Raw genomic sequence first — 26,367 nt, forward strand, 5'->3', positions numbered from 1 at the left:
TCAACGGCTACATTTGGTATTTTTAAGATTTTAAAAGAATTTTTAACGGATTTTATTTTTTTTTTGGAAATTGCCAAATTTGTACGAAATGCTGGAGGGTTTTCAAAGTTCGGCCCGGCCGAACTTATAGCTTTTTACTTGTTTAAATTTTATTGAATCAAAGCAAAAAACGTCGGAAACAGCATCAAATTTTTCAAAAAGTTTAGATTTGTTCGCATTGATCACCTTTGGCACGAATTATGACCTTCAAACCGCCAGCGAAACCATCACACGCTACCCGATTGTTGCTCTGCGGTATTTTGGCCCATTCCCGGCGAGACGCTTGCTGGAGATGATCGACACTTTGTATTTTTTAGTGCAAACCTTGCTTTCCAAAATACTCCAGACACAATAGTCCAACGGATTGGTATTCGGAGATTTTGGTGGCAATTGGGCGCTGGAAATGAAGCGAGACACCTCATTTTGTAACCTCATTCTTGGGTGGCGCTTGCTGAGTGCGATGCTGCTGAGTCCTGTTGGAATGTCCAAGGTCTGCGGCCAAAATGTTTGTGTGCCCAAAGCTTTAATACATCCTCCAGAATATTTTCGCGATAATATTCGGCATTTATTCTGATGCCATTGTCGATTAATATGAACGGAGAGCGAGCATCGGCTGTTATGGCGGCCCACACCATCACCATGGCCGGCGCTTGAGTTCTGTTGGCCAACCTAAGGTGCACATTTTCAGCTGACCTCTTTGGCAAGTGAACATGATCACATTTTGTTTATTTACAAACTGCTGGACAACGAATGTTTTGTCATCGGAAAAAACCAAATTCGGCAGTTCACCACTTTCGGCCAAGCGAAGCAACTATTTTAGCTCTTTTGAGTCTATTTTCTTCGCTGTTGCGTTGTAAGTTCTTGCACTTTTCGCAATTTCAATGGCTTTACCCCGAGCTCATTTTTCAATATTTGACGAATGGAATATTGCATTATGTTCAGCTCACGTGCCATTTTACGGCCACTGCGATGCGGCTTTCGATCAAGTCACATTTTTTTCGCCGATTATCGATAAATATTCTATAGAAAATTTTTATCGATTATCGATAAATATTCTATAGAAAATTTTTTATCGATTATCGATAAATATTCTATAGAAAATTTTTTATCGATTATCGATAAAAATTTCTATAGAAAATTTTCGCCGATTATCGATAAAAATTTCTATAGAAAATTTTCGCCGATTATCGATACAAATTTCTATAGAAAATTTTCGCCGATTATCGATAAAAATTTCTATAGAAAATTTTCGCCGATTGTCGATAACAATTTCTATAGAAAATTTTCGCCGATTATCGATAAAATTTTCTATTGAAAATTTTCGCCGATTATCGATAAAATTTTCTATTGAAAATTTTCGCCGATTATCGATAAAATTTTCTATTGAAAATTTTCGCCGATTATCGATAAAATTTTCTATTGAAAATTTTCGCCGATTATCGATAAAATTTTCTATTGAAAATTTTCGCCGATTATCGATAAAAATTTCTATAGAAATTTTTTGCCGATTATCGATACAAATTTCTATAGAAATTTTTCGCCGATTATGGATAAATATTCTATAGAAAATTTTTATCGATTATAGATAAATATTCTATAGAAAATTTTTATCGATTATCGATAAAAATATCTATGGGAAATTTTCGCCGATTATCAGTAGAATTTTCTATAGAAAATTTTCGCCGATTATCGATAAAAATTTCTATTGAAAATTTTCGCCGATTGTCGATAAAAAATTCTATTGAAAATTTTCGCCGATGATCGATAAATATTCTATAGAAAATTTTTATCGATTATCGATAAAAATATCTATTTGAAATTTTCGCCGATTATCGAGATCACATTTAAATGATGGAGTGCTCTAACGCTAACCACTTGTAGTTTTCCAGCCAAATATAAATAAATCACTCTATCACGCTTGAATTCCATCACGAATAACTTTTTTTTCTGGAAAATTCTCACAAAAATGCTTTTGTACACTTGTAAACAATACAATGATCTGTCACTGGAATAATTTTAGCACCTGTCGGACGAGTGGCTTAGAAATGACAGCAATCTGAAGTTGGTTGCAGTTTTTTCATCTCACCCTGTAAAATTATTTTTCGAAAAATTTCGCCTTCTCCATAACCTCACTTAATTTGCATTCCCTTTTTTTACATAATTTGTAATAAAATATTTCGGATTTTGAGAGTAATTGTAACAGGTTACATGTGTGTGTATTTTTGTGTGTCTTCAAACCTTAATTTCTTATTACCATAAACACTTTTGACAAATGACAGAAAATCAAGCTGAAGAAAAAAAAAAAATAGATTAACCGTTTGTTTTTATTTTTTGTCCAGCGACCAGCCCACCTGTAACGCATGACACATTACTCATCATAATTATTATCATCATCATCATCATAATTCACAACAAGGCAGCAGCACTTTTGCCCCATTGCTGTGTGCTGTTGTTGTTGTTGTCTGTTACCATTGTTAACTTGGCCCACTCAACTGTTAATATGGAAGAAGAAGACGAAGACGACAACTTTGAAAAAATCCCAACTTTATTTTTATTACCACTGCCGCCGTCGCCGCTGTTATACTCAAATGCAAGTTGATGACGAATTGACCAACAGTCCGTCCGACAGTCACATACGTACATGTATTTGTCCACTTTTTCTGTCCATTGATACGTGTTTTTTTTTTGCTGTTGTTGTGCTTGTTTTTTTTTTTTTTGTTTTTGCTTTCTTGTCGGTCATTCGTTGTGTCGTCCACTTTTACTTTAAATAAATATAACATCGGAATATTTATGAATATATCGATGGTATTTTGGGATGACAGGTGGTCGACGAAGTTTGGAGGTGCTACACAAAATAGCGAAGAAATAAAAAATAATTTAAAAACTTCCAATGAAAAAGCTCTTGATAATAGCTGTGTACCCGATATTGAGTTATTGCGGCAAATTCTCAAATAAATAATGGCTTATAAAATCTTAGTGTTAGTACCAATTCCGTTACTCGATTTCTAAATCGAGTCTATTTATTAAGGCTCGTGTGAACATGGCATAACTGTCTAGTTATCTGGAACTGCAACCAACTTCGCGTTTTATTAAACACCGCTCTCCAGGGTTGTATTGCAGTTACGTATTAAGCCACGGACGTAATGGATGTAAAATAATGACATTATTTGGTACTGTTTTAAGAACATTTATTAAAAAAACACTACACAAAATAGGGAAGAAATAAAAAAATAATTTAAAAACTTCCAATGAAAAAACTCTTGATAATTGGTGTGTATCCTATAACCCGATATTGAGTTACTGAGTATTGCGGCAAATTCTTGAATAAATTTATAATTTATAATATCTTAGAGTTAGTTTAGACAATTACTACTCCGTTACTCGATTTCTAAATCGAGTCCATTTATTAAGGCTCGTGTGAACATGGCATAACTGTTTAGTTACCTGGAACTGTATCCAACTTCGCGTTTTATTAAACACCGCTCTCCAGGGTTGTTACTCGATTTCCAAATCGAGTCTATTTACTAAAGCTCGTGTGAACATGGCATAACTGTTTAGTTACCTGGAACTGCAACCAACTTCGCGTTTTATTAAACACCGCTCTCCAGGGTTGTTACTCGATTTCCAAATCGATTTAATTTATTATAGCTAGTCTGAACATGGTTTAACTGTTCAGTTATCTAAAACTGCAACCAACTTCGCGTTTTATTAAACACTGCTCTCTAGGGTTGTATTACAGTTGCGTATTAAGCCACGGACGTAATGGAGGTAAAATAATGACATTATTTGGTACTATTTTATGAACATTTATTAAAAACACTACACAAAATAATGAAGAAATTAAAAAATAATTTATAAACCTCCAATGAAAAATCTCTTGATAATTGGTGTGTATCCTATAACCCGATATTGAGTTTCTGAGTATTGCGGTAAATTCTTGAATAACTAATGGATTTATACTATCTTATTGTTAGTTTAAACAACTACCATTTCCCTACCCGATTTCCAAATCGAGTCTATTCATTAAGGCTAGTGTGAACATGGCATAACTGTTTAGTTGCCTGGAACTGCAACCAACTTCGCGTTTTATTAAAGTCCCATTTCCAAGGTTGTTACTCGATTTCCAAATTGAGTCGCTTTATTAAGGCTAGTGTGAACATGGCTTGAGTTTTCAGTTACCTGGAAGTGCAACCAACTTGTGTTTTATTAAACACAGCTCTCCAGGGTTGTTACTCGATATCCAAATAGAGTCCATTTATTTTGGCTAGTCTGAACATTGTTTAACTACTCAGTTAGCTGGAACTGCAACCAACTTCGCGTTTTATTAAATCCATTAAATTTTCGGTACAATCCATGGTAGAATAATACAGGTAGTCGCATCGACGCAGCTGCTGAGACAACGAACTGTCAAACCTATTTTGGAATTGAAAATGTTGAATGAAAAATGTTTAAATTTGTAAAAATTGTTGAATAACGCGAATTATATTAACCTCCGAATGTCGTCGTATAAGAAAACATATAAAAATCTACTAATATTAAAAAAAAAATTAAAATTTTTTGACATATCAATGCTCCCAAGCGTTGATGGATCTACCTGTATTCTTCTGCCATGAGTTATCTGGAACTGCAACCAACTTCGCGTTTTATTGCACTTCACTCTCCAAGGTTGTTACTCGATTTCCAAATCGAGTCGATTTATTAAGGCAAGTGTGAACATGGCTTAACTGTTCAGTTATCTTGAACTGCAACCAACTTCGCGTTTTATCAAACACCGTTTTCAGGGTTGTATTGCAGTTGCATAATCAACCACCGAAGTAATGGATGTAAAGCAATGACTTCAACTCACTTTTGTGTGGGTTCCGTCACACGTTGAAATCTTCTACAACGAGTGTGCTGATATTTCCGCTTAACAAGCTGCTGCTGCTGGATGCATTATTCAATCAAATTTTTTTTCATCACACCCCCCCCAAACACTGGCATTCTAAATGGTCCCTAGAACCTGGGAAAATAAAACTGATTAATCGCTTGCTGTCAGATCACACATACTCAAAAGTATACCTCTACCAAAATAAAATTGTCACACACCAATCTCTGCTCACTTTGCAGTGTACCTCAAGGGGAAACCATTCTCAAATAACCAATCTTGGCACATAGGTAAACCCTTTATGGAGGAGATAACGAAGTAATGGATTTACGTCCGAATTTGGACTATATCGACCATCAATTTAAATGAGATATGTAATAATTTTTGGAAAATGTTGAGGAGAATCGGATGCTCATTTCGGGGTCTATGAGCTTCATGGTTACTAAAAATTGTAACCCCTTTTTGGGGGAAATTTTGACGCTTTCTGGGAGAGGTACATGATGTAGTCGGTCGATATTGTTCATTTTTGTACCTAACATAGCACTGTTGCGAATTAGGGTTTTGCAATGTTCGACAAAAATTGGTTCTAGCAATGTCCGTCCGTTCGTCTGTCTGGCTGGCTAGTGCGCACTATAACTTTCGAAGGGAGTTTCCGTTTTGATACAAACTTGGTACATCGTAATATTATTATCAAACTTAGATCGAGTTCGGATATGGACAATATCGGTTCACTTCTTCTGGTATCTCCCCCACAAAAGGTATTTTACTGCTCGGAGAGAGAAAGGATAATCCGATTTTAATCCAAATTTGCAAATCCTAATATTTGATTTAGTGCTAGGATAGGTTCGATAATGGACAATATCGGTCCTCCCCACAAAAGGTAAAATTTTTGAATATTCATGAAGCTCATAAAACGCGAAATGAACATCCGATTTCATTCATACTTGGCACTTATCAATATTTCCATGAACACAAGGTTCGATATGAAATGGACAATATTGGTCCGTTCCGAACATTCGCTGAGGGTATACATTTGTCGGCAAAACTGACTGATACTTTTTAACTTATTTTTGACTTAAAAGTGTAGAATTTGGTGTTTACGGCTCGTGTTTGACAAAAGTATTTTAAGAAATGTCCACATTTTTTTGGGATTTAGAGAACCCCAGTTTTGATAATAATTTAAGTTTTCACACCGTGGTGGGATAACAAAATTCCCCTCGATCGAAGAACCCAAGGTCACTTTTATTTATTAAATATGCACTGGTCAAAACCCTGTGTTAGCACATTCCAAAAAAGAGATTAGTTAAGATTTCATTTCAATTGTTTTTTTTTAACTTGGATGTTGTTCAAAAATTAATAATAAAGCGAATTTTTTAAAAAAAAATGTATAAATTATATATTAACACTGGTTTTTTTGATGATTAGAAAAATAAGCAGACAGAAATTGGATTGGTGAGCGAGGTCTGAGAGTAATTCCTCAAATGCTCTCCATATGGAGTTTGTGTCTTAAGTCTTTTGTCAATTCTCTTGATTATCTCTCTTGCTGGTGCTTGTTTCTTAAGTCTTTCGTTTATTTTTAGTTTTTTTTTTAGCATTTCTACCTTGAAATTAATATTTCAAAAAATTTAATTTTGAATTTTTATTGCATTTGCCTCTAAGACCAACTGTAAGGTGTATTATGCCATTAAACGGCATATATGGAAAGAGAGAGTGTTGAATATTTTTGTTTTCAAACAAACACAGGCACAAATACATACCTACCTTGTGCTATGCTACTACGCACACAAATGCCACAACTCAATGATACTTTGGTTGGCTTTTTAGTTAAGTTTTTTTTCAAACATCAGTCAGAAAAAAACTTCCACACCGGTTCTGCGTGCATTTCTTTGTGGTGAATGACAAACCAAAAAAAAAAAAAACAAAAGCGAGTTGGTTAAGCAAGTCAAGAAAATAAATAAATTTACATATAACTCTTCTTGGATTTTGTTGTAACCGTTGTCGAGAAGAAGAAGAAGATTGGAGACTGAAAAATTAAATAACACGCGCGGCATAAAAAATTAATAAAAAAAAAAACAAAAACAAATCTAGAAACCTAATGGGAGGTTTGAATATACTGCCTATTAAGTAATCTAGAGATTTAAATTTTACAAAAAAAAAAAAAATAAATAAAATAAATAAATAAATAAAAACATAGAAACTCAATGTGGGTTTTGAGGGAATAAATTGCAATCCAGATACTTAAATGTTTTTTTTTAATTTTAAATAAAATGAAACAAATAAATAAAAGAATTAATTTGGATGCCTATCCAAAAACCTTGTCAATCTAAGATAAACAATTTCACTTTCAGGCCATTGTGAATGCAGATGATTTTTTAAAAAATTGTGATAATAAAACGAAAAAAAAATTGTTTGGCACGCATCTGGAAAAGAGATCTACGGAGAAACATAAAAAATCGAAAAGAAATACTAATAAATATAAAAAACACAAATTGTCGGAAAAAGTAGCAAAAGAAAAAAAAAACAACACCAAAAAATTTTGTATTTTTTTGTGAGAAATTTCTTTCTTGCCGTTAGAAAAAAAAAAGAAAACAGAAGCAGGGCAAAACGTTTAGCCACCGCACACACATACCGTTACCACAAACAAAAAAACAAACAAAGAGAAGAGGCAACAGCAGCAACAACAAAAAGCCAGCGATACACCGGCAATATGAATTTCATTGTGATTGGCATGCTAATAATGCAGGCTGCAAGTAAGTAGTTTTTTTTTTATCATTTCAATGTTTCTTTTGTGTGTTTGTGTGCAAAAAATCATTTCATTTCATTTTCTTGAAAAAAAATCAGAAATACTCGTACACCACAAGAGCTGTAAATAAAAATTGCTACTGTTTTTTTATTTTTTGGTATTATATAAATTTTGTAAATATGTATATGAAAGAAACAAATGTAATTATTTATTATAGATATCGTTTTTCTTTGTTTTGTTTTAATTATAATAATTTTCTCCAATTTCCGTGGCAATATAAATGATAACACATACATACATGTGGGTTGGATATTAAATTTTTTTGAAAAAAAAGTATATCGAAAATTTCAAAAAATTAAATTTCATTAAAAAATAGACTACTTCAGGTATTTGAGAGCAAGGGGGGTTTTTATAATCCAAAAAATATTAACAATAAATAAATAAAAGTGAAATCATTACACAGTGGCCCCAATCCGTGAGAAAACCGAAAACCTGAATGCAACACATTTTAATGTTAGCGTTACAAATATTCTCTTAACTTTTCAATTTTTTATATTTCAATAATATTTTAGAAACTTTAAAACCGCACTTGAAAAAACTCTTAAGTCTTCATTTCTGTGGCATTATTTCAACTCCATATATTTTAATTTGTTGTTAATTGTGTTTCAAAATTTTGCTTAAAACTTGAAAATTCGGCAAATTATGGGAGGTATACCAAGTACTGATACTTTTAATTAACAATTTTTGGCAGGGAGTATATTTTGTATTCAGAACTCAAAATGACAAATTACATCAAATCGCTCAAATCCGGAGGGAACGGTTGTTAACCCCATATAACGAAAAATTTGTCCCATGTTGATAATATTTGGCACATACATTTATTAGCCTATCTCAAATCGGAATGATAAGTTACAGTAAAATCGATTGAAAAAAAGAAATCAAATCGTAATTAGGATAACTATATTAAATTCTGGGACCATATTAACATTTTTTTTTCTCAAAAGGGTATTGGTTTGCCATTATGAACACCAAATAAAAAACTACAGTAGATTTTAATAAAAACATTTATCGGAGGGATTCGGTATATGAGATTAGGTCTAAACGTGGACCTACCTTCACAACATTTTTGGTTACATTTTTGGTTACATTTTTGTTTTATACCCTCAGTCATATGGCTACAGAGCGTATAAATCTTTTGATACAGCCATCGAAATACCGGTTTTAGACCCTAGGTCTCTTTTTGGACCAAATCCGTTTTATGACATTTGGAGTCGATCTAGGGTGTCCGTTTGTCTGGCTGGCTAATGCGCACGATAGCTCTCGAAGGGAGTATCCGATTTGGCCCAAACTTGGTACATCGTAATATTATTATCAAATTTAGATCGAGTTCGGAGATGGGCAATATCGGGCCACTCCTTCTAGTAACTCCCCCACAAAAAATCGAAACTCCCAAAAATGTTTCACTGCACAGAAAGCGAAAAGATAATCCACTTTGCAAATCCTAATATATGCATCTGTGCTAGGTTAAGTGCGAAAATAGAAATACCGGCCCATTCCATCACCTCCACACCTCCGCCAAAACGGGTTAAAATTTTGAATAATTATATCACTCATAAAATGTGAAATAAGCATTCGTTTCTCTTCAAATTCCATATATTCCCTCCTTCAAATACTTTCCCCACAAAGACGTCAACATATTGAATAGCCATGAAGCTCATAGAACGCAAAATTAATATCAGATTCCCCTCAAATTCGGCGCAATCCAATATTTCTATCAACACAAGACCTCGTATGAAGATGGAGTATATTAATCCACTTTCTCCTGTACCTCCCCCACAAAGACGTCAACATATTAAATAGCAATGAAGCTCGTAGAACGCAAAATTAATATTAGATTCCTCTCAAATTCGGCGCAATCCAATATTTCTATCAAAGATCTGGTATGAAGATGGAATATATTGGCTCACTCCTTCTGGCACCTCCCCCACAATGGGGTTGAAATTTTGAATAATCATGATGCTCATAAAACGAGAAATAAGCATTCGATTCCTCTCAAACTCGGCACATCCAGATATTTCTATCAACAAAAGATCTGGTATGAAGATGGAATATATTGGTCCAATCTTTCTGATACCTCCACCACAACGGATCAAAATTTTGAATAATTTCATCTCTCATAAAATGCGAAATATTCATCCGATTCTCTTTAAATTTTACACATTCCCTTATTTTTGAGAACTCATGATATGGTGTAAAGATCGAATATTTCGGATAATTCCACACAGCGGGCTAAAATTTTGAATAATTATATGCCTCATAAAATGCAAAATAAACTTTCGTTTCTCTTTAAGTTTCTTACATCTAAATATTTTTTTATTAACGCAAATTCTGGTGTGAAAATTATAGATATCGGCCTACCCCTTCTGGTACCTCCCCCACAAAGGGTTACAATTTTAACTAATTATATAGTTCATAACTTGCGATAGAAGTCAACAAACTTGGTATATCTAAATATGTGTGTGTGTGTGTGAATATGGGATTTATCGGCTCATTCCTTCTCGTGCCTACCCCAAAAATTTAATTTTGACGCACAGTGTTATCTTCCCAACACGGAATTAGAACCCCTATCTATCAAAGAGAATTTTTTTCTGCTTCAACTCTCAATTACAAATTACATTCCTTCTAGTACCCCCCACACAGCGGGCCAAAATTTTGGAATAATTATATCCCTCATAAAATGCAAAATAAACTTTCGTTTCTCTTTAAGTTTCTTACATCTAAATATTTTTTATTAACGCAAATTCTGGTGTGAAAATTATACATACCGGCCTACCCCTTCTGGTACCTTCCCCCAAAGGGTCACAATTTTAACTACTTATATAGTTCATAATTTGCTAAACAAGTCATCGATTTTATTCAAACTTGGTATTTCTAAATATGTGTGTGTGCATATGGGATTTATCGGCTCATTCCTTCTTTCCTTCATTCCTATCTAAAAATTTAATTTTGATGCACAGTGTTATCTTCCCAACACGGAATTAGAATCCCTATCTATCAAAGAGAATTTTTTTTCTCTGCTTCAACTCTCAATTACAAATGTGACATCATTTCAATAATTTCATGCCTCGCTTAGCCATAATTTCTCTCTCCCCCTCTCTTTTTCGCTCCCACAATTGTTTATTTCCTCAAAAAATTCTAAGTGGAAAATTGAGCAGAGTAATTGTGAGTGATTACAACAACATGATTCTAATTCTTATTGTTTTGGTGGTTTGGCAATTGTCAACAAACAGTAGCAATGACAAAACACCAACAATAATAACACCAAGAATAACAACAAAAACCAAATTGTCCATAACATCAATTCGCATGAATTTGTCGAGAGCCCGAAATTGGCCAAACGAAGAATATAACTTGTTTACATGGTGACTACCCAGTAAACAATTTTTGCCGAATTCGGTCCGATTTCTGTCAGAATCTCTGAAAAAATGTCCGATTCTGATTCCGAATTCCTTCCGATTTCGGTACGAAAGTTGTATGGACGTGGTCACCGAATTCGGAAAGATTTTCTGAAAAAAATCTGAAAAAATATTAGATTTTCTGGACGAATTCGGTCCAAATTCGGTGAAAATTCTTGAAAAAATAGGAGAAAAAATTAGATTTTCGGAAAAGATTCGGAGGACAACTCCGAATTTCTGAAAGAAATCGGGCAGAATTCGTCTGGAAATTCGGCGGAATATTCAGATTTTCTAAAAGAAATCGGTCAGAATTCGAAAGAAAATTCGGAATAAAATTCAGATTTTCTGAAAAAAAAACGCTCAGAATTCGGGAGAAAGTTCCGATTTTCTGAAAGAAATCGTTCAGAATTCGGAAGAAATATCGAAAAAATCGTCACACCACTTAAAAATGAAAAAAAAAAAAACACATATTTATTTAAAAAACAAACAATTTATTTCGGGTTTCGTAAAAATGTAGTTTAAATATTACATCTATAATGTTGTTGTAGTTGTTTTTGCAATTTTTTTCCATCATATTTTTTTGGGAACGAAAGAGAAAGAGGCTGATTCACAACAACAACAAAACGCACATTTTTACAACGGAAAATCTAACAGTTCACAATAACAATAACAAATAGCATTTTTGCTTTACGCTTTGTTGTTGTTGAGATCTTGAAATGAATGATCACAACAACAACTACTATGGGAGAGAATGTGTCAAACCACCACCATCCGTTTACATGTGGGAGAGAATATGCCAGAGCAATAGACAATCTACTGAGTAGATTCTACTCTCTCCGTTTGTACATTTTTCGAGTTTTTTTCGCTTAAAAACACAGGAAAATGTGCAGAAATTCTAAAAAAAAAGTTTAGAAAATCGGACCAATTTCTATCAGAAATTTCTGAAAAAAACGTCAGAAATTTCGGAAAAAAATCTAAAATCAGAGCAGTCGGAAAAAATTGTTTACTGGGTATGTATATCCAATGTATGTATGTATGCATACATGTGTGTGTGCGTGATTATTTTACAACGTAAACGTTTACTCAATACCCAGACTTCTTCATTGCCTGCGTCGTCATCGTCATCAGTCGAACATGTTTGGTGTTTTGAATTATTACCGGTCTTTGGGAGGGAAGTATCTTCTAATGGCGTTTGGTTCGACGATGGTAAATCATGGTGTCGATAGAAGCTTGGTGTTTTCGTTGTTGTTGTATTTGATTACAATTATGGTTGTTAAATTCAGATTAAATCGTGGTTTATTTCAAACGTAATGCGCGTATTGTATCAGACGATCATCTCTTAATTGTAGTGTTTAGACAATAAATCAAGAGAGTTTTCTTTTAAAAAAAAGAGAAGTTGAAGGTGTAGGGGGTGAAATAAGCTTAGTCCGCCATCGTTTTGTGGAAGCTGAGTTTAAATTATTTGTTGGCCCATCTCATTGTTATTTTGGGAATTTCAAAAAGAAAGCTATTTGTTTTGAAGAAAAAATCGCATTTTGAAAAAGTTTTGTAAATATTTGGAATGGAGTTTGGAATTATATAATGGGAAATGGATATCAGCGATTTCTGTAGATCACGAAGTGTTTGACAAGCTTTGATACATTCACAAAATTTTGATAGAGAAGACGTGGCTTTTTTGCAGTTGTAACAAGTTATAAAACAGTAAGTTCGGCCGGGCCAAACTTTGAATACCCTCCACCATTTGGAACGAATTTAGAAATTTTCAAAAAATAAAATCCTTCAAAAATTCTGTTACAATTTTAAAAATACCGAAGATAGTAGTTATATTGGAGTGTATACGACGTGGACCTACATGTGCATTGTTTGTCATAAGCCATTACGATATTCAAATTCGAAACTTGTATTAAACGGTCAATAATGTAGCTAAAATCATAAAAATATCGTATATAGGGAGGTACCGTTATATCGGAGCTGTGAGAAGACCTGAACCAACATAGACAATTTTCTGTCACAGGCTGTAGCATCCATTACGAACTTCAAATACGACATCTCAAACAATTTCGGTGAGTATTGTACCTAAAATCGTCAAAATACCGAATATAGGGAGGTACTTATATATGGGGCCTATACGAAGACCTGGACCTGTATAGGCAATTTTCTGTCACAGACTGTAGTTCCCATAACGAACTTCAAATACCAATTTTGAAACAATTCCGGTGAATAATGTCGCTAAAATCATCAAAATATCGAACATAGGGAGGTACCATTATATGGGGGCTACAGGAAGACGTGGACCTGCACAGATAATTTTCTGTCTTAGGCTGTAGCATCCATTACAAACTTCAAATGCCAAATTTGAAATAATTCCGGTGAATAATGTCGCTAAAATCATCAAAATACCGAATATCGGAAGGTACCGTTATATGGGGGCTATATGATAACTTGGACCTACATGGCTCATTTACGAACTTAACCTGCCTACTGGGAAAAAATACATGTGTGCAAAATTTTAGCTTTCTATCTCAATTTGTTCGAAAGATAGCGTGATTACAACAGACAGACAGACGGACAGACAGACAGACAGACAGACACACAGACAGAAAGACGGACATAACTAAATCGTCTTAGAATTTTACGCTGATCAAGAATATATATACTTTGTTGGGTCTGACATGAATATTTCGAGGAGTTACAAACGGAATGACAAAGTAAATATACCCTCCATAGTATGGTGGAGGGTATAAAAAGGAAGTGACGAGTGAGTGACTGACTGATTCATCAACACCTAAGCAAAACAGCTGAATCTAGAACCATGAAATTTTGCATGTGGCCCAATTTTATTCTCCTGGGGTGAGATATTCTGGGTTTTGACAAATACAAACTATAAATTTAATCCATATTGGCCAAACGGATAGAGCTGGAATTCTGATATTTAGAATGCTTATTCCGATGGGGTGTAGGAAATATGTTTGAAAAGTAGTACTAAATGGTACTTTAAATGATATATATAGTGTGGATAATATTTGGAATTGTGTATTTTGATTTTTTCAAAATCTTGAAGCCTAAGTCTGGGGGAGGTACCAGAAGAAATGGTTCGATCTATACAACCTTTATAACAGATCTAGAGTTGATAGAAATATTGAGATGTGCCAAGTCTAAATGGAATCGGATCTTAATGTGGCGCTTTATGAGCTTCATGGGTATTCAAAATTTCGACACTTTGTGGGGGAGGTACCAGAAGGAGTGGACCGATACATTCCATGTTAACAGCAGATCCTGGGTTTATAAAAATATTGGAATGTGTGAAATTTGAAGACGTTTGGATCCTTACATCACATTTTATAAGAGTTATAATTATTCAAAATGTTGACCCTTTGTGGGGGAGGTACTTGATGGAGTGGACCGATATTGTCCATTTTCGCACCTGACCTGGCACTGATGAAAATATTAGGATTCGCCAAGTTCGAGCAAAATCGGGTAACCGTTTCTCTTTCTGTGCAAAAAATAAAAATAAAATATATAATAAATTTCGACCTTTTGTGTGGGAGGTACCAAAAGGAGTGGACCGATGTATTCCCTCTTAACACCAGACCTTGGGTTAATAAAATTATTGGGATGTGTGAAATTTGAAGACAATTGGACTCTTACATCACATTTTATAGGAGTTGTAATTATTCAAAATTTTGACCCTTTGTGGGGGAGGTACTTGATGGAGTGGACCGATATTGTCCATTTTCGCACTTGACCTAGAACTGATGCAAATATAAGGATTTGCAAAGTTTGAGCAAAATCGGATTTTTGCTTCTCTTTATGTGCAGAAAAAAAATATTTTTTTTTTGGTTTTTGAAAATTTCGACCTTTTGTGGGGTAGTTACCCGAAGAAGTGGACCGATACATTCCATTTTTACACCAGACCTTGGGTTAATAAAATTATTGGGATGTGTGAAATTTGAAGACAATCGGACTCTTACATCACATTTTATAGTTGTTGTAATTATTCAAAATTTTGACCCTTTGTGGCGGAGGTACTTGATGGAGTGGACCGATATTGTCCATCCTGATCTGGCACTGATGAAAATATTAGGATTCGCAAAGTTCGAGCAAAATTGGATTATCCTTTCTCTTCCTGTGCAATAAATTATTTTCTTTGAAAATTTTGACATTTTGTGTGGGAGGTACCAGAAGGAGTGGACCGATATTGCCCATCTCCGAACTCGATCTAAGTTTGACAAAAATATTACGATGTACCAAGTTTGGATCAAATCGGATACTCCCTTCGAGAGTTATCGTGCGCACCAGCCAACCAGACAGACAGACGGACGGACGGATGGACATCGGTGGATCGACTCCAAATGTTCTGAAACGGATTTGGTTTAAAACCATTATTTCGACTAGGCACGTTTTGACCGTATTAATTGATATACCCTCTGTAGCCATATGGCTGATATATATAGTGTGGAAAATATTTGGAATTGTGTATTTTCATATTAAGATCTCTGCAAGTGAGTAGCTATAACATGCGTATTATAACGTGTACGAAAAGTACAACATTGGTACTAAATTTAAAATAAAATCTAGAAATAGAGCTGAGTTGCATTTTGATTTTTGCTATAACGTTACTCTGTGTTAAATAATGGTCAGTTTTTTTGGAAATATTTGTCATATAGGGTACAAAAAGTACTAAGTTCGGCACGAAATGTAGAAAAAGAGCCGAAATTATAAATTGTGACATTAGGATTACCACTGCACATAGATTAGATATTGGAAATCTGATCTAAAAATTTCGAAAGCCCTTAGAAAAAGATAGTGGCTGTGAATTTGTACGAAGTGTACTAAATTGTACTTAAATTGGTATATAGTGTGGGAAAAGAAATTGAATGCACAATTCATATTTATATTAGGATTACTCTAAGTGTATAGTTTTTAGACAATGAGGTGAAATTTGGAATATGTACTAGAACGTGTACGAAAAGTACTAAATTCTACAAAATTTAAAATAATGCGCAGAAATAGAGAGTTGAATTTGTGATTTTTGAAATATCTTTTTGGCCAATTTTTGCATATATTTACCATATAGGGTAGAAAAAAAAAAATACTAAATTCGGTAAGAAGTGTAGAAAAGAGCTGGATTTATAAACTGTGGCATTTGGATCACCAATGTAAATAGAATAGATTTTGGATCTAATAATTTCGAAAAACCCTTAAAAATACCTACAACTTAAATAGTAAAATAATGACATATGGCACACTTAAGCATGACAACGACATAATATGCAAATCACTTCAAAACCAACAAAATTCAAATTCATACCTCTCTTTTAAAATTAGCATGACATATACATACCCACGGAAAACATGTCATACATCTATGTTAAATTATTTCCTTATGTTAATGTTTGCTTGTGAAAAACAAAAGACTTAAGCAACAAACTTCGTTGATTATCTAATGCGAATATTTTCATCATTTAAAGAGAATAGCCAAAGACAAGTGCCAAGGGCAATAATTGAAAATTAAAATATTGAAATAATATTATTGTAATATTGAATATTTTAGTTCATTGATTAAATGAAAGCACTGAACAACATATCTTTAGTGTGTTGTAAGCAGTGTGACCAGATCTAAAATAGTGTTGCAGCTAAAACAGCATAAACATAATGCTAAAAAATGCCAAAACAAAAAATGAAAAAAGCCAAAAAATAATGCTAAATATAAATACCTTTTTAAACCCTGCAACACTATGTGTAGGGGGTATTATAAGTCTGACCCACAAAAGTCTAAGTCTGGGCCACAAAATTATGTAACACTTCGAAATTTTGGCTTCCCACATAGGAAGGTATATATTGATCTACTAATCTCGCTTAGCTAAGCCGATCTAGCTATGTTAATTTGCAATCACGCTACGGGTCACAATTATAGACCAATCGACGCGGAATTTAGCTTGGTGCTGGAGCATAGGACTGGGCAGAAGCTTTCCAATTTGAATGGTCATCGGATAATATTGAGCGAGTGAAATAGACCATAAGTTTAGTTTAAAAAATCCCATTTAACAGCGAATATTCTTAATCCCGGTGAAATTACAAATAGACGAAAAGGTCAATTATATATATCAATATATATATATATATATATATATATATATATATATATATATATATATATATATATATATATATATATATATATATATATATATATATATATATATATATCGGCATATATTCGCTAGAATACTTACATCTCAAAAATAGCTGGACTGATTTTGACAAATCGTGTCAATTCAGAATGCCCTCTAGACAGGAAAGAAAAAAATCTAACAGAACGAATGAAAAGATCCCAATAAAGATGAAAATATTGATTTGGTGATATTTTCTTATATTTTTTCATTTTGTCACATTTTTGTAGCATGACTTACAATATTGAATTTTACATTTTGTAATATTTTTAAACCTTACAACACTATATATTTAGGATATAATATACAGGGCACAGTTATGGCCCGATCCTCACGAAATGTTGAATGGAGATGGGGTTAGTGTCAGGATAGGAGCCTGACGTTTTTGGAGATGTTCGCAAAATATTTACAGGTTCAAATGGTCCAAAAACTGAAAGTTTTCTGACACGTCATAATTATCGTCCGAGCCTCAAGAAATTTTAAGTGGCGGTTCGGTATGGGCCCTGCCAAGTATTTTGGATGGCCATCGGATAATAGTTAGCGGAAAAAATGGGCCCCGATTTTTGTGGGAAAAATACCAAAATGTCTAATCCACCGAAATGCTGAAAGTGAATTTCAGACGAATTAAGAAATACACGAATGACTCACTTTTGATCTTTTTTAAAACAATTCATATAGAGAAACCTTAATTTACAAATATTGTTCTGAATAGCCATTAGCATGACTTTCTTTTCTTAAGCTTTAATGTAGTGCAAATTTTATAAGAATATGCATTACTTCGGTCCAAAGCTTGAAATTTATTAGAGATGACAGGTTTTTCAAGAAAAAATTGGTTCCAGATCCATGAAGGTTATTCGGAAGGAGGACAATAAGGTCCAACATCTGTTTTTAAATTTTATATGATTTTATTAAAATGTATTAAGTCCTGCTACGTGAAAATTAGAGACCGAATGATGATTCGAATGAGATCGTTAGTAATCTTAAAAATTTCGCAACCTTTATTTAATCTTTTCAATCCGTTTCTAATTTAAAGAAGTGAATTCATGGAGTATAAGATCATTCTATTTCTAATTTCTGCTTTTATAAGGTTCATGCCACTTAAAACTCTTCCAACTTCTGTGTTACTAAACTAAAACTAGACAAAATCTTGAACAGTTTTTTATTTAAAGCATTTTTAAATTCTTATACGCATATCCAAAAATAAATCGTTCAGTTTATGTTTGCCCATTCATATGTACTTAGCTTTTGTCATTGCTTTTCTAAAATAGTAATTTCGTTCAAAATGTTCATGTAATTTAATTTTTTAGATTTAAGAAAAATTGGATTTATAAGGAAGTACTGAAATATATGAATATTTTTGGACAAAAAAATTCTAAAAAATGCTAAACTAATGATTTGAAAAAGCTAATAAAAATGCTAAATGCAAAATGAAAGTTTTGCTGCTAAATACAAAAAATAAATGCTAAATTTAGCTGCAAAAATGCTAAAATGGCCACACTGGTTGTAAGTTATAACGTTATGTTAAGATATTTCTCTCTACAGATGATCAACACATACAATTTGTAAGAGAAAAGAGACTTATTGTCTCACCAACTCTAAGAGAGTTAGTTTCATTTAGAATCATGAAATTTTGCATAAGAGATGCATGGATTTTTCTAAATTCCCACTAAAAGGTACTAAAAATTCATTTTGGGGAACTAAATTTCTGTACTTACAGAACAAGAAGCTTGAAATGTAGAATCTCGTATGAGAAATAAAATATAGTGGTTATTTTACAAAAAGTAACTAAAAAGTACCACATAAGTTAGCATATTATATGTTGAAGCTAATCTGTTCTGTGAAATGCAATTCCCAGAACTGAAAACTGGCACTCTTTGTAGAAGGGGTTTGCAGATCATCATATCATCTTCACAAGAGATCTTGTGTTAGCAATCAAGTTTGTCTGTGTGAATTTGAAGAGAGTCAGATGCTTATTTCGCTTTCTTTGAGCGTTTTGTTTTTCAAAATCTTGAACCCTATGTGGGGCAGGTAACAGAAGAGATGGTCCGATCTCTACCATCTTTATAACAGATCTTGTGTTGCTGGAGATATTGAGATGTACCAAGGCTGAATGGAATCGAATGTTAATTTCGCGTTTTATGATATTCATTGATATTCAAAATTTTGATCCTGTGTAGGGGAGGTACCAGAAGCAGTGGACCGATATATTCCATCTTGACAGCAGATCTTGTGTTAGTACAAAAAATGAGATGTTTAATGCTTATTTCGGATTTTATAATCGTTATGGTTATTCAAAATGTTGACACTTTGTGGGGGAGGTACCAGAAGGAATGTTCCGATCTCTACCATCATTATAACAGGTTTTGTGTTGATGGAGATATTGAGATGTCCTAAGTCAGAATGGAATCAGATGTTAATTTCGCGCCATATGAGCTTCATTAATATTCAAAATGTTGAGCCTTTGTGGGTTAGGTACCAGAAGGAGTGGACCGATATATTCCATCTTCACAATCGATCTTGTGTTAATAAAAATATTGTGATGTTTGTAATTTGAAGTAAATCGGACTCTTATATCACATTTTATAAGAGTTATAATTATTCAAAATTTTAACCCTTTGTGGGGCAGGTACCAGAAAGTGGGTTCCGAACTCTACCACTTTTTTAACAGATCTTGCGGTGATAGAAATATTGAGATGTACGAAGTCAGAATAGAATCAGATGTTAATTTCGCGCCGTATGAGCTTCATAAATATTCAAAATGGTGACCCTTTGTGGGTTAGGTACCAGAAGGAGTGGACCGATATATTCCATATTCACACCCGATCTTGGGTTAATAAAAATATTGTGGTGTGTGTAATTGGAAGTCAATCGGACTCTTATATCACATTTTATAAGAGTTATAATTATTCAGAAATTTGAGCCTTTTGTGGGGGAGGTACATGATGGAGTGGACCGACTAATGCTAATGCAAATATTAGGATTTGCAAAGTTAGAGAAAAGTCGGACTATGCTTTCTCCTTCTGGGCAGTAATATATATATAAATATTTTTTTTTTTTGGAAATTTCGACCTTTTTTTGGGGAGTTACCACAAGGAGTGGACCGATATTCTCCATCTCTGAACACTTTCTAAGTTTGATAATAAAAACAAAGTTTTAGCAAAATCGGATACTCTCTTTTTTCGTGCGCACGAGCCAGACAGACCGATAGACGGACGAACGGACATCTCTAGATCGACTCCAAATGTCCTGAAACGGATTTGGTCCAAAGAAACCTAGGGTCTTAAACCGTTATTTCGATGAGGCACATTTTGGCCGTAACAAATGATATATACCCTCTCTAGCCATGTGGCTGAGGGTATAAAAAACACATGTCCATTGGAATTAGGCGGAACAACCATCCAATTTAACAAATCCCGTTCTATGTCACATATTTCCATACAAGGGAAGGGAGGAAGGAAAAGGGTTGGAAATCTGAAATTTGTTATTAGAGTAACTTTTTGTGAGTCGGGATTGAGAAATAGAGGGGCTTTTGGAAAATGGTACTAAAAAGTACGAAAAGTACTAAATGATGTTAAATTGGGTATTTGGGGAAGGCATAGGACGGGAAATATGTTGTGTAGGATGGACGAACCAAAGTGTTTTTGGAAATGCGAATAATAAGTGTTAATGTGGAAACACACATATCCATTGGAATTAGGTGGAACAACCCTTACTTTAATATATCCTAATCTATGTCACACATTACCATACAATTGAAGGAAGGAAGGGAAAGAGTTGGAGATCTGAAATTTGTTATAAGGATCACTTTTTGTGAGTCGGGATTGAGAAATGGAGGTGGTTTTGGAAAATTTTACTAAAAAAGTACGAAAAGTACTAAATGGTATTAAATTTGGTATTTGGAGAAGGCATAGGACGGGAAATACGAAATTTGGAATGAGAGTCTTTAATGTTGTCTAGGAAGGATGAACCAAAGGTTTTTTTTGGAAATGCGAATAATAAGTCTTAATGTGGAAACACACATATCCATGGGAATCAGGTGGAACAACCCTCAAATTAATTAATCCCAATCTGTGTCACACATCACCATACAAAATATTGAAAATTTATATAAATTTTGTTGTTGTTGTTTTTACACACCATGTTTCAAAATTCAATTAACAGCTACTTCTTATTTCTGAAAAACGAGAGACATGCGTATACTGATGATGTCTTCACATTTGTCTCAGGGTAATGCCCCAAAGATGGTTTCTAATGGTCCATTCGATGATTGCCGACGATCGGAAAGAAATACCATTAATGAGAATGGCATTGATGAGTCTGTGCTGGGAAATAAAAATCGAAACATTTTGCAAATAAAAATAAAACGCCATGCGAAAGAAGAAAATAATATCAGAATATGGCTGGCTAGATAAAAAAAAAACCAATAACAAAAAACCAGGTCAATGTGAAAAAAATTTGGCTTAGTCATAAAACCGAAATACACGAAAAGACAAAATACCGCTCTTTTGGTGTTTTTTTTTTCATTTTGGATGCAATAATTTTTAGCTGATTGACGTTAATTTGTAATAAAAATTTATAATAAAAAACTTTTTTTTTTAAAGTGTAAATTATTTTGGCAGGGCCACAGTTCAAAATTTTGAAAATCCACATAAAAAACTATGAAGCATGCAATCCTTTTAATGATGACAACATTTTTCGGCTGCTTAGGGGCGAATCAAGATAGGCAACCATCCTATTTTCTTTTCCTCGTCTGAGTTGTGTGTTTCAAACAAAAGACTTAAGCAACAAACTTGATTATTGAAGATTTGCGCGGCTATTTGTTACTCTTCGCCATAAATCTATTATTAGCCGTTAATAAAAATTGACAACATCGAGCAATGGCTGTTAATATCATAAAACATGGATTTCATTGCTCGAAGTGATGTTGCCACGGCGAAATTGCAACCTGTGGCCAATAGATGGGGGGGATTTAAAAATTAAAAATTTAATCTTTGACACTCCTTTTGTAATAAATATTGTTAACATCGCCAATAAATTTTAATAGTAATGTAGAAATCTATAACCAGTAAAGAAAGTCCTAAAGTCGGGCGGGGCCGATTTTATGATACCCTACACCACTTTGCTAATTTAGTAGAGCTCCGCATAACAATTAAGAGTTTTTATGGGAGAATTCAATCATACACGCTATGATTATAATTATAATTTAAAGTTCAAAGGACTAAATATGCCGAAGCATTTGTATTCTTTAAATTCGGAATTGTATGGCCCATTTGGTGCACAATTAATTTGAAATCAGATAAAAATATATATGGGAGCTATATCCAAATCGGAACCGATCTCGATAAAATTTGGCAAGGATATTTCTGAGCTGTATTTGATATATTTCCCTGAATATCGTTGTTACGGAGTGCATATTATGGCTGTGGGTAACAAATACAATAAATCGGATGAACAATATATATGGGAGCTATAACTATATCTAAAACGATCTTCACCAAATTTGGCATACTACCTTCTAGACTAAATTCGGTCGTATGTGCCAAATTCCATCCCATTTGGGCAAATATTAGACGTTTGGTGCACAATAGAAGGTAAATCGGACGAAGTTATATATGGGAGCTATATCCAAATCTGAACCGATCTCGATAAAATTTATCAAAGGTATTTCTGAGCTGCATTTGATATATTTCCCCAAATATTGTTGTTACAGAGTGCATATTACGGCTGCGGAGGACAAAAATAACAAATCGGATGAACAATATATATGGGAGCTATAGCTATATCTGAACCGATCTTCACCAAATTTGGCATACTTATTTTCAAGCCTAATTTGGTTGTATGTGCAAAATTCCATACTATTCGGGCTGATATTACACGTTTGGTGCACAATAAAAGGTAAATCGGACGAAGATATATATGGGAGCTATATCTAAATTTTTACCGAGTATGTCCAATTTCAATAGGGTTCGTCCTTGGGCCAAACAAATGTTGTTTGCAAAATTTCATTTCAATCGGATAATAAATACGACCTGCATTTTGTTCACAAGAATACATTTCATTTCAATCGGATAATAAATACGACCTGCATTTTGTTCACAAGAATACATGGACAGACGGACGGACGGACAGACGGACTGACATGCATAGATCAACTCAGAAAGTGATTCTATGCAGATCATCAAAAGGAACTATGGGTCTATCTCGTTTCCTTTTGCCTGTTACAAACAAATGCACAAAGACATAATACCCTGACCACCTTGTGGTGTAGGGTATAAAAGGGTGATTTTTTATTGTTAACTCTTTTTTTGTGGCAAAACTGGCTTATATACGTTTCGTGGTTTGTTTCACTGTCAACATTTTAGTGACCGACTCACTGATTCTTCAACGCCAAGGCGAAACGGCTTGAGGTGGAATTCTGGAAATTTTTAATGTAAGTCAATATTGGGGTTTAGGGGTCAGACAAGGCTGGAATTTTCGAGATTCGAGCTATAAGTGGACTAAAAGGTCCCAAAAATTGAATCCATTGTATTGGTCAAACGGATAGAGCTAGAATTCTAAAATAAGGAATGAAGACCCCTGATGGGGTTAAGCATAGATGTACTTACGGTTTTTAAATTATTTGTTTTTGAAATTTTAACAATAAGTGTACTAAAAGTATTAAAAATCACAATAGTAATTATGTATCCGCTCACCTTTAAATATAGATCTAAAATCTTGAAATTTCGAGTAAGAATTAAGTTGAGGAAGTTGAAACTGATTTAAGGAGGTTCTTTTGGAAATTTTGTACTGAGTGTAAAAACAGGTACTAAATGGTACTAAGTTTTGGTAAAATTTAGGTTTTGGTGAACGAATGTAGGTGGAATTTTGAAATGAGAATATTAGGATCACTATTAGTGTGTAAGGCTGAGATTTGAAGGAGATTTTGGAAATATGTACTAAAAAAATCACGAAAAGTACTAAATGGTACTGAATTCGATATTTGATGAAGATTAAGTGTTGGATTTTTGAAATTTGTTGTTAGGTTGACTTTTTATGAATTGCGATTGAGATATGGAGATAGTTTTAGAAATATGTACTAAAACAGTAAGTCTACCGAACGGTTTGGCTGTTGATTCAATTCTAATTTTATTTAAGGAATATGTTTCTTACGTACTACTGAAACTAATCTAACTTAACCTAGTCGCAGCCACACAATTGTTCTTATCTATTCTAATACTGAATGGAGAACATTGCAGGGCTGCTTGGCATCTCATTCAAGTGGTCTTGTTCATCTACTGAGCGCATCGATATCTGTGCGTGTGGGTCATAACCTTTATTATCTCACACATTATCGTATGCGTCAGCGCACAAGATCGCCGAATTCTTCACATGTGATATTTTGTGGCGGCTGGAAAATATTTAATTTTTGAACATTTATCTTTTATTGCTACATTTTCCCAGCGCCTCAATCGCACTCAAAAGTATGTACAAAGTATTTTGTACAGTACTAAATGGTGTTAAATTTGTTTTTGAGGTAGGAAAAGAGTTGGAAATCTGAAATTTGTTATTTTGGATACATTTTGATATTTGGCGAAGGGAAGGAATAGAGTAGAAAATCTAAATGTTGGTATTGGGGTCACTTTTTGTGAGTACGAAGAGTACTAAATTCCGATGCTCGGTATTTGGTAATTTTTTGTGAGTTGAGGTTGAGATGTGGAGTTGGTTTTGGAAACTTGTACTGAAAAAGTACGAAAAGTACTAAATAGTATTAAATGTTGTATTTGGCAAGGGGATAGAGCTGGAAATCTGAAATTAGGTTTTTTGATGTTGTGAAGGATAGACAAACCAAAGGGTTTTTAGAAATTCTAGTAATAAGAGTACCAAAAGTACAAAAATTTATTAAATTTTTAACAATTTGGAATTTTGTGATGGGATAGAGGTGGAATCTTGAAATTTTTATGAGAATGAGGTTTGTGAGGAACAGTTGATATAAAGATGTGGTTTCGAAAATGTGTACTTAGTTTAAGAACTGTACTAAATGGTATTAAATTTGGTACAATTCGGTATTTGAGGAAGGAAAAGAGTTAGATTTTTGAAATTTGTTTTTAGGGTAACTTTTTGTTAGTGGGGATTGGGATGCGGAGATAGTTTTATAAATATGTACTAAAACAGCACGAAATGTACTAAATAGTAAAATATTTGGTGTATGAATAAGGGATAGAGTCGGAAATCGAAAATTTGGTATTTGAGTTACTTTTTGTGAGTTGGGGTTGGAATATTGAGGTTGGAAATTGGAAATATGTACTAAAAAGGTACTAAATGGTACTAAATAATACTAAATTTGGCATTTGAGGAAGGGAAACAAATCTGAAATTTAATATTATGGTCACTGTTTGGTATTTGGAGAATGGATAGAGTAGAAAATCTAAGATTTGGTATTGGGGCCACTTTTTGTGAGTTGGGTTTAAGATATGGAGGTGCTTTTGAATAATTGTATTAAAAAAGTACGACAAGTACTAAATGGTATTAAATTTGGTATTTGGAAAAGGCATAGAGGTGGAAATTTGAAATGAGGGTTTTTTTATGTTGTGCAGAATAGACAAATCAAAGGGTACACAATAAGTGTACCAAAAGTACTAAATTTCACTAAATTTTGTACCATTTCGTATTATATGGACGAATAGATTTAAAATCTTCAATTTTTTTTATGAGATCCCTAATTAAGAAATAAAATTGATATAAGGAGATGGTTTTGAAAATGTGTACTTAGTTCAGGAACTGTACTAAATTTTGTACAAAAAAAAAATGGTACTAAATTTGGTATATGAGGAAGGGGTAAGTTGGAAATCTGAAATTCGGTATTAGTATCACTTTTTGTGAGTTGGGGTTAAGATATGGAGATAGTTTTGGAAATATGTACTAAAAAAGTGCGAAAAGTACTAAATGGTATTGATTTTGGTATCTGGGGAATCGGAAATTTTGGAATGCGGTCCTTTAATGTTGTGTAGGGCGGACCAAAAGGTTTTTTTGGAGATTCGTATAAGTGTACTGAAAGTACTACAATTCGCTGAATGTGGTACCATTTGGAACAATGTGAACCGATAGAGTTACAAT

General features: G+C 33.7%; 1 protein-coding gene across 3 annotated transcripts in view; it reads left to right on the forward strand.

Moving 5' to 3' along the window:
• Positions 1-26,367, forward strand: part of LOC101892331 (uncharacterized) — an 83,700-nt gene that overhangs the window by 1,904 nt on the left and 55,429 nt on the right. For 2 of the 3 annotated variants that reach the window (XM_059123365.1, XM_059123367.1), the window contains exon 2: positions 7,252-7,653. In XM_059123365.1, the coding sequence (XP_058979348.1) occupies positions 7,611-7,653 (43 nt within the window). In that variant the 5' untranslated portion in view covers positions 7,252-7,610. Of the gene's footprint in view, positions 1-7,231; positions 7,654-26,367 lie in introns of those variants that run through there. The other variant, XM_059123366.1, reaches the window with a different exon arrangement.

The sequence above is a fragment of the Musca domestica genome, unplaced genomic scaffold (assembly GCF_030504385.1).
Source record: "Musca domestica strain aabys unplaced genomic scaffold, Musca_domestica.polishedcontigs.V.1.1 24, whole genome shotgun sequence".
In the NCBI taxonomy this organism is placed as follows: Eukaryota; Metazoa; Arthropoda; class Insecta; order Diptera; family Muscidae; genus Musca; species Musca domestica.